The sequence below is a fragment of the Oryzias melastigma genome, linkage group LG13 (genome assembly GCF_002922805.2).
Source record: "Oryzias melastigma strain HK-1 linkage group LG13, ASM292280v2, whole genome shotgun sequence".
Classification (NCBI taxonomy): domain Eukaryota; kingdom Metazoa; phylum Chordata; class Actinopteri; order Beloniformes; family Adrianichthyidae; genus Oryzias; species Oryzias melastigma.
In genome coordinates this window covers 15,672,381-15,682,759 of record NC_050524.1, presented here as the reverse complement: position 1 = coordinate 15,682,759, position 10,379 = coordinate 15,672,381, and the positions used below count along the sequence as shown (strand labels likewise).

The following is a 10,379-nucleotide window of genomic DNA, read 5'->3' as shown; positions in this document are numbered from 1 at the left end:
TAATATACTTTACAGAAATCAGAAAGTCTTGGAAAAACTGTTAAAACAGAGACATCGTCTCACTTTGGCTTAGCACAAGTAAACCTAATCTCTTTAAATATAAACCGCCACAGGCGAGTAAGAGATAACTATTAGTGACATAAGCCATCCACTTGCTGAATTCTTCTAACAACACTGAAAGTGTTTTTTTTTTTTCCCCCAAAATGTCCAGGTCTTCAGAATAAGGACATGAACCATATTGTGCCTGAGAAAATTGTGTTGTCTGTGCTTAATTATGTCCTTACTCCTCCTTAATTCCTTAACATAAACTTCAACTACAATTTAACATAAACTTTAATTGATAAAGCTACAATTTAACATAAATTGTAGCTCCAAAACTGACAGTGCCGTCGGATGAACACTGCTACAAAGATGTATTCATGTTCTGTTGTGAATATTTTTTCCATGACGGCGACTGACCGGCCGATGAGTGAAACGGCTCACCGGGAATCCTCCCAACTCTGCCGATAACCCACTCCACCCTTGGCTGAATTTATAGAGCTGACAAAAGAACACTAGCTCCCCACATTAAAGCTTTCTGCACATGATGGGTGTTGTTTGGGAAGCAGAGAAGTTTCCGAGTCCCTTTGTGAGAATCCATCTCAAGCTTTAAGAATTCTGTTGGAACCTGAGTCAGTCCAGACGTAAATAATAATTACAGAAAACTTGTACAGATTAATTCTTGGAGATGCGATCTATTTATGTTGTACTAAATTTGGGGTCATAATCATTGAAAGAGTTTGGATGGCTTTCCTTGTTTATTTGATCCAAGCAACCCCATAGGGTTAAATAATAATCATAAATACACCATCTAATGTTTTTCAGGTTTAAGATCAAATAGACTTTCAAAGTCTTTTAAATGAAAATCCATCTGGTAAACAGACCGGTTTTATGTATAAAGATGTAGGGAAAAGAAAGTTTAAGCCCGTGACCTTTGACCTCAGCAAGAGTGGCATCTTGACTCATTTGTAGTGTGACGTTTTGAAGGCAAATGTGACGTTAGCAAATCCTGGGATCTTCCTTTTCCTATAAGTGATCTAAGCACACCCTTTTTTCATTTCCAATCTTTACACAATTTTCCCTATGTTGACACCCATCCAGCTCATTGCAGGAAGAATCTCAGAAAACAATTTTAGCACATGTTGTTTTTCATGTTTTTTGCGAAAAATATTTCATTTTAACACAACATGCCTCATATGTCATGATCAGTCTCTGTAGCGCAATATGCAGGGATAACCAGTTTTATTTAGTCTGCTTAGTTTTTAGCTATTGTTTATATTTTATTAGAAAATTTCTGCATCTGTAAAATTACCTGCATGAAGCCCAATGAGGCAAATTTTCTTTGTGGTTTTGGGCTATATAAATAAAATTGAATTGAATTGAAAAAATAGTGGATGACAAACAAACATTTTGCAAAAAAAATATTTATGACCAACTCAGAGATTTGCCTAAATGTGCCATTTGTGCACAGTTCTGTTTAATTTAAGCACAATGCATTTTATTTTGAGAGAAAATGTGTGTAAAAGTGTTTCGGTGACTGGCTGCACCCCTTCGTGTCTTCCTTTAATACAAACAGTCCAGCAGAGGGAAGCATTGAATGATGTTGCACTGGCAGTAGTTCACATCTCAACCTTTTATCTCCACAAAATCACCCAACCTAAATTCACAGAGACAGAAAGAGGAACCACAACAGTGTTTTTAATGAATGGTTCTGTTTTAAAACGTTCAAAATAACATAAATAAGTGTTCTTACAGGACTGCTTTCAGTTAAAAAAAGGCATATCTAGTCAACCAAGCCAAAAAAGTGTCAGGATATTCAGAGGGTGTTTTCTAAAGGCGTCCCTTCACCTTGAAAAGAATGGTTTTAGGTTCTGTTTGGTTTAACGTTAGCAGCTGCAGAAAGAAAAAAGGGAGGAAACAATTATCACAGGATAATGGGAGAGTGGGTATTTGTATGACTGCTTACATTTGTGTTGTATTTTCACCTGTTCAGGGACTACAGACAGAAACTAGCTTCTGTTATAATCTGGTGTAAAGCATATTTAATGTTAATGTTTATCCCTGTCAAATAAACTAATTCATTAATTCATCTTCTTCCCTGCTTTTTCCCTTTAGGGGTCACGGGGTTGCTGGAGCCTAACCCGCCTGCTGATGGGGGAAAAGGCAGGGTACACCCTGGACAGGTAGCCAGTCTGTCACAGGGCCTCAATCACACTCCCATACACACTCGGGGACAATTTAGAGTAACTAATTAACCTATGAAACATGTTTTTGTTCAGTGGGAGGAAGCTGGAGTCCCCATAGAAGACCCACACATGCACGGGGAGAACATCCAAACTTCACACAGAAAGGCCCCCAGTTGCTGGTTCTGCTTCATGTCCCCCAGCCTGGACTTGAACTGGGGCCTTCTTGCTGTGAGGCAAGAGTGCTTATCACTCTGTAACTGTGCAGTCCTAAAATAAACTAATAAACCAAAAAAAAAAAACCCTTTTAAAATAGGAAGCTGAAACTAAAAAGTTGTGATAGCTACTTCCCAAAAAATATTTATGTTCCACAAATGTTTCTTTTTTTCATGAGACCCCCAAATATTTTAAAAAGTAAAGTAATTTTTTAAGGTGTAGTTAGACTGGAAAAGTCAGTCGGTCCGGATTGAGTCCTGAACCTTGCGTTTGTCTGTATTCAGAATTCTGTCTACTGGATTTTTTTGTTTCGAACTAAAGCCTGTAAAATAAACCATGTGACCAAAGATGTCTTCAATCATTGGCCAGGAATTGTGTGGGTGGGGCAAAGCAACGTGAGGAAGAATAGCAGAGGTCCTAAGCTTTTCATTCTTTGTGGGGATTGTTCACTAACTATATTTTGCAGAACGTTTATCAACATCAGGTGCAACACTTTTTACTGCTACTTTGGTACGGTGAGGGATGCTGCAAGATGGTTACCGAGGAGAAGATGAAAAAGTGTGCTAAGTGTTAATGACATAAAGATTGTCAGGAAAAGAGCATTCAATCACATTTTAATGAGTTGTTGAGTCTCATTTTTGCTTTGCATTCATCTGCGGCTCATTGGTTGCTTCATTCCTACTCTGTTTACATCTTGTGGCTGTTTTGATCCAGTTGTTCCACTCAGAGCATGGGGCCTATTCAGACAGAGGAAACTCAGAGCGAACCCGGAGCTCAGTCTGATTATAAATGAACTGAGATCACCTCAAAAGATGAGTTAGAGAGCAATTCCTGGTCCCGGTACAGCTTGGTGGATTCAGACAGAAAATTTGTTCTGGATAATTGATACAAATTCTGGTTCAATTTAGGCAAAAACAAATGTGTCCAGTCTACATCCGAAGTGCATAACCTGGATAGATACTTAGTCTCTAGATGACCTTTTCTTTTCACAAACTTTTATTTTTTTTTTTGCTTGTGTGCAGTGCAGTTTCCTTTGATATAAAATCCTGTTGAAGTCAAATCACAATAGAATTAGTCATTTCCACAACATCCTTACACAGAACTAAAAGCCAAGATTAATGACGGCCCGCATTTCTGTCTTGAGAGTAGCATCTCCGCATAGTTCCCCAGGCTTTTCCTTTGTCTGTTTCCTTGTAGATCAATGACATCAAAGTCCTTGAATATACTTCATGTTTAATCAGGTGCAGGAGATAACTTTTTTCATGAACTAAGCCCTCTTTTAAAAAAAAAAAAAAAAAAAAAAAAAAAACGAGGCTGGGGGTAACAAAAAGTCATTTTTTTATATAAGAACCGACGTTTAGCCATCAGCTATAATCCTTAAATAAACTATTTGTATGGGCTTCACATTCATCACTTCTACTATTTTTGGTGATAAAGTTTGTTGTCCCCTCTTTTTTGTTGCTTTTTTTTCTTCAAATGTTCTATTTGCAATACATTTCTTTTAAAATTTGCCGTTAATTTGTTTTGCTTCCCTGTAGCCCGTTATTATCTCAGCTTCTTTGTATCCATCAGCTCCATCTGCATATATATCCTCCTATTATAGACTATTTTTGTAGTTTGATCTTCCATTTTATTTGTGGTTTCTTTTATCAAAATAAGTGGTTTGGCTGACTTTGTATTTTACATCTGGTTGGGGTGTCATTACCTTATCTATTGCTCATTCGTCACTCACTTCCTCTATGTTACTGACTTCCATTTCCTTTTCAGACTTATAAGACTTCTCTCCACTGCCATTGTTGATGGTTTCTTGGGAGGTATGCCGTCAGTTCCTTTTCTTTTTTTTTTTAAATCCTTATCTGCAAGTCCTTTTGTAATTTTCAGCCCTCTTGTTAAATAGTTAGGAAAAGAGTTGACTCATCTTCAGCCTGCCTCCTCATCTTCTGCACTAGAGCCCACAAACAAGAAACCCAAATTTTCTTTCATCCACAAGAATCATTTGTCAATAAAATGTTTTAAATGGCTTTGGTTTAACAGCCGTTTGTCGGATCTTGTTTTTAGGAAGCTGACTTATGGTTGTATGGGGAGGAAGAGCAGGATGGAGGTGGGAGCTCCGGCTCATGTCATTTTACTTTCATTTTCTCCAGGGTGGTCCAAAATGTTTTACAGGGTGGTCCACTGTTTATAGCACAACTAATCTGCAAAGGATATATTTACACATTTTTACACCCTCAACAAGAACTGCTGCAGTGTATTGGTCTTTTCAAATAGGCTACTATTAGATCCTAATTCAAAAGCTATTTTTGTCCTGAGCCAGCTTTGCAATTCCATCACTATCCACGGTTTTCAGCAGATGAAAATCAAAATTAGGTGTTGCAGATTTGGAGCTTTTGCCTGGAGAGAGTATAACTCAATCACATTTTCAGTAAATTAAAATTTATTTCCAAGGAGATATGATTTTACTGAATGAAAGCATTGTCGCACTAAAACAGCTGCCTCATTTGTGCACCTGGAAAAGGTCAAACACTTTTAAATCTTAAATGAACTCTGTAAGAACCCAATGGTTTGGCTCAGACAACCGCATCCTGTTTGCCTAACACCCACCTTAATTAAAGCAATGTTCTGGAAGGAAGGAAGGAAGATCGTAAGACTTAATGGTGAGAACTGGATGCGTCATGGAGTGTTTGGCAACAGAAATCCCTGATGAGCAGGACAGAAAATGTCAATGTTACTGCAAAAAAAAAAAAAAAAAAAACTGCTCCTTGGCCAGAGAGGTCTGACCCTCAGCTTGTTGTTTATGCAACTTGTAGATGTTTGTGTTTTTTTGTTTTAGGTTAAAGAGACATGGCAAAGTGTTAAATATTTGTTGTGCAGCGAAGTATTCTCTCCTTTTTGACCAACATGTTCACTCTAGTCTCTTTTCCACACTGATGTATATTTATTCTGGATGATTTTGCATGCCTGAACCATCCTGTCCTGCATTTCATGGTCGTCTTTAACCAAGAGCCTTGATTCCTGTCTGCTTTGCTCATGAACCTTAACAGTCATAACAATGACATAACAAAAAAGAATTTACTGTAAGTCTTTGAAAATCAGACAGCGTGACCTGCTGATGATCCATCAACTGGAAAAATACTAACTTTGATGTTCCTTTGCAACATTTTGTTTTTATATTTTAAGTCCAAAGAGTTACCACCAGAGGGACTGATTAAATGTTCTCACCTGCTTTTTTTTTTGAGTCCCTCTTTCTCCCTGTGTAAATGTGATTTGAACCGTCTGATTGCGTAGAGGATCGTAAACTAAATAAATACAATATTTTATTGCATGTCATGAAATAAAAGTGGAAAATAATGAATATGGTTTCATTTTTATTTTTTTTTATTCTGTATTCATTAAGGTAACACACATTAGCAAGAATAAAAAGTAACATTTGTCTTTGAAACCTTTAACAGCAAGACCTCACTGGACATTTTCATTTAAAAACAAGAACAAGCTAAAACAAACTTTCTTCCAATGAAACAGCAAACTGGGATCCTGACGGGAGACTTGGAGCTGGTCTTTTGACTTTATCTGTTTGCCACTGTCGTTGTCGTTTCATGTTGCCTAGCTGAAAATGCAGCTAAAAGCATCAGAAGTGACCGAGAATGTTCATGGGGAAAAAAAAGCCCAGGGCTGACTCAATTGGGGGCTGTTTCACCAATAGCCGCAGGTAAAGAAAGTTTTAACAGCGCCACCTGGAGGCTGAAAGTATATTACAGCCGTAGAGATTTGGAACACCACAAAACGTGTCAAAGTCAAGGCCCGGGGGCCGGATTCGGCCCACTGGGTAATTATATCCATCCCGCTGGATATAGATCATTTTATATGTATATTTTTTGTTATCTTGCACTTGTAACATTTTGCAACACATTCTTATACCAAACTTGTCACATATTGACATTTGTTAAAAGCACCTTTCACCTGAACAGAGCAAGTTTGGAGGGGATAGAAAAAGGGAAAAATCCATAAGACCCCCCCCACACACACACACACACATGCACACTTAACCTCACTGTTGCTCTAATCAGATTTTGTTCTATCATAAAAGCATTCCCAGTGGACTTTTAATTTTGATTATGCTGCTTTTTGGCAAAATCCGAAAAACCTGAGTCGTTCTGTTGGACATGATTTCTGCAGAGCGGCAGGAGTTCATCAGAAATGTGTCTCTGAGTTACGGAGTGGGACCGTTGGTTTCCTGCTAAAGCTAACATTAAAGGTGCTACAAAAATGGTGAGCAATATAGAAGCTATGCAGCCTTATAGATTTGACTCAGATGCCAGCTCAGATAAGGAAAACAAAGACGTGCATGGATCTGTTTGTGTGCAATTCACCTAAGACCTGATTCAGTAAGATTTAAATAAACAATCACCCAGAAACACACTTTTAAGCTTTTTTTTTTGGTCCATTAGAAAAATGCTACAAGAACATGTTAAAAACACCAAAAATGACATTTTCATTGGAGTTTGTCTTTAGGTGTTCACTATAACCTGATGCCACCAATGTGCACTGCATAGATTTGCCAATTTTTCCCCCCCAGACAGCCCATATCCCCCCATAAGGGCAGTTGAGACTGTGGTGTTAGACAGCTCTTTAAACTCAGTGAACAACAGCCGTTTATTCAAAACACAGGATGTGAGAAGTTTGCCTTTTTTGTTTGCTTTTTCTTATTTCAGTTATGCTTCTTTGTTTGTTCTTGTCGTGTTCTGTTTTAAGCTACTCTGACTACAACTGTCTTACTGCAATCCTAGTGATTCTCGGTGTAATTAGATGTCTACTCTTCCGGTTATCTGCTCTGTTACATTCTTTGCTTCTTGTTGAAGTTTGGTAAAACTTCTTCAAGCCTGGTCTCATGTAAATTTGAGTCCTACATCATGGGTAGGATTAATAAAAATAATTGAGAAAAAGATCCTTCCTATTTTTTGCTGTATCGGATCTAGGAAGGACTCAAAAGGAAGCGTGATACTCAGTTGCAAACGGCGACATAAATGAATTCATTGTATCTAAATAATCTTTTCAAAGCAGAGTCTTCTATTTAGTTTTCTTTTCAAAAAAAAAAAAATCCACATTATCACTCTTTTTGCAAACGGTTTATTTTGTTTTGTAACAGAGCATGACTGTTTATGTTCTGCCTGTCGACACCACTTCAACCTCTCTTTGTTGAGAAATCTGGTTTGTGGAAGACCTAACTACAAGCTAAAGGAAAACAATTTAGAAAAAACATAAATGATTTATTAAGTACATTTAAACATAACTAAAAAAAATACTAAGTAGCTACACTAAAAGTCGAATGAAGACTAAAATAAAACAAACATTGAAATAACCGAACCCACTCTCCGTGACACATCAACATGCAACATTAGGCTGAAATAAAAACACTTCACTTCAACTGTAATCGTGACTCTCAGTAGTAGCTAAAAAGTAAATAGTCTCAAAATACAACAACATGAGCAGAATAAAACCAGAAAAACAACTAAAGTTCTTGATCTACATATCTGCAACATATCTGCAACAACCCTTGTGCTATTTTTGGGGTCCAGATGACCCCACTTTTAATGTTAACATGTCTAGGATAGCACAAGGGTTACTAAAGAGGGATTTGTGGGTAGCACGGGAACATACTTATAGCACTTGTAATTATCAGATATATCCGTGTGGGTGAATGAAAAGTAAGTTGTGATAACGTATTTCTCAACGCATGACATATTATGGTGAAATCTCTAAAAAGGTGTTAACAGGAAGGTGCGAATTACTAAAATGCAACAGTGCACTTTAGTAATTCCTGTGCCAAAAAAAAAAAAAAAAACCCAAAACACCCCCATCTCCGAAACTAAAAAATCCAAAACCATGAGTTTTTCCACTTTAGAAGAGACAACTATTCAGACATGAGCAGACATGGAATTTTCTGTCTGGAGTGGTCCGGGTTGAAGTGTCTGCGTGCAGTTTGGGAACACTTCTGGAAACATCCTGCATATTCTTAACAAATAAGTCATTCAGACCAGCTGTGAGTCACTGAGCTGGGCAGACAGTTTTACTGAAGCAGAATCCAAGAGGGCTCTGGAAGTATTTGTGGCCCAGTTGATCAAAGGAAATACCAGACATAGATGATTATTGACGATCTTGGCAGCTGTCTAGAAACTACAAACATGGAAGAAAAAAAACAACTCTTATTTACTTTAAACAGCAAGGCTTAGGTTTGGTTTTCAGAGTGAATGTTATAAAAACTGAGCTTTTCTGTGGCAAATGTTCCTTTTTGATTCCTCTCTGTGCAGAATAAAAAAGAAAGCTATTACTAAGAGCAGACAGAACCCCAAAACCAACTCATTTGTCTGTCTGTCTAATGATTCTGGTTCCAGAAAATCATCACAAGCTACTTAAGAGCATAAAGTTTATTCATTTGTTTCAGTGCAGCGTTTCCTGAGCTTGCAGTAGATTACAAATATTCAGCATGCACCAAAGACTGTGGAACAATCAGCGTCAAATGTACAGTAGGCAAAAATATGTGTGCCAACAGTGCAAAAATAAATGATAAAGGGAGAACAGAGAATCAACCATTTTTGATGCCTAGTAGTGTAACTACATTCTAAATATAATAAAAATCTCCACAGCATAGAAATATGACACAAAATATTCAAGCTTGGAATTTGATTTACTGAGAATCCTGTATGTAATATTACTGAATAAAGTTGTGATAAATAACCTACATTCAAACATTCATTAGCTTGTTTTATGAACAGTGCAAAAGTCAAAGTAGCATATCTTTCAGAATTCAGGAATTCTTTAGCTATGTATTGTTCACGGGTAGCATTTTAGTAAAATGAGAACCTTTAGCTTTATTACCTTTGATAGAGGCTTTCACAGTAGAAAACCTTCAATTTACTCTCAAACTGTCAACAGCATTATTTCACTAACTGTATCTCCTCTGGACGTGTTCTGAATCAATCTCGTTATATAGATGTATCCCCAAAACATCAAACCTGAGCTGTTCCTCGGATGTTTTCACACCTATTTATCCTCATCACTCCCAAAGAGAACCTCAACATCCTCACCTCTGCTACCTGAAAAGGACTGGGAAAAGCATTAAGGAGTCCAGTCACACAGAGTCTTCACCCTCCAATCCTCTGGGAGGCGCTACAGAAGCGCTCCAATCTAAAACCAGCACTTTCTCGAACAGCTTCTTCTCCCATCCCATAACTGTTCTAATTCTATTCCATTCAACCTCCCGTTTTCTCTCTTACTTAGAGTCCGTATGTAAACCGTGTTGAGCACCAACATTTAAAAAAAAAAAAAAAAAAGGAGCATCACTTGCTGTAGATTTAAGACTCAAATCCATCATCATGTCAGTGCTACCTATCCAACAGTACTAAATAAAAAAGATCCCTGTGCATTCTGTAGAATCTGGTCACTTTTTTGTTGGCAAATTTTGAGCTGATCTTAAAACATACTGATGTGACAGGGAGGGAGGGATAAACACATCAAGGGCTGTCGAGTATACAATAAAGGAAAGTTAGCAAAGTTATGTGTGTGCACATGCTTTAAAACTGCTGCGTGATCTGGTGTGCTAAGACAGATCGGCAAGCAGGGGTAAGTCATTGAGAACACTTGGATAGAATGAAAAAGAGAGACTGCTGCAGCAACTCATGGTTGAAATCGGTGTAGACATGGGCATCGTTGAAGAAGTACCACTTTCCAAGGGTTAATGTGAGAATCGCGCCATTGTTTTCAGGTGTCATGATGAAGGGCTCCACGTGAGGGCGCACTGTTGCTCTCTCCCCATGAACTTCCAGTACGCTGCTGAAAACTGTGCTGTTCAGGGACACGCTTTGCACTGTTCCAAAGTAAACTAGAAAAAAATAAATGTAGAGCTGTCAAAAAGACGAACTTTAATTTGATCATATAGTACTTAAA

General features: G+C 37.7%; 1 protein-coding gene across 1 annotated transcript in view; it reads right to left on the bottom strand.

Moving 5' to 3' along the window:
- Window positions 1–7,354: 7,354 nt before the first annotated feature.
- Window positions 7,355–10,379, bottom strand: part of si:ch211-195m9.3 — a 30,270-nt gene continuing 27,245 nt past the window's right edge. Inside the window, exon 19 of the mRNA XM_036215009.1 lies at window positions 7,355–10,314. Within this exon, the coding sequence (XP_036070902.1) occupies window positions 10,061–10,314 (254 nt within the window). The 3' untranslated portion in view covers window positions 7,355–10,060. The remainder of the gene's footprint in view (window positions 10,315–10,379) is intronic.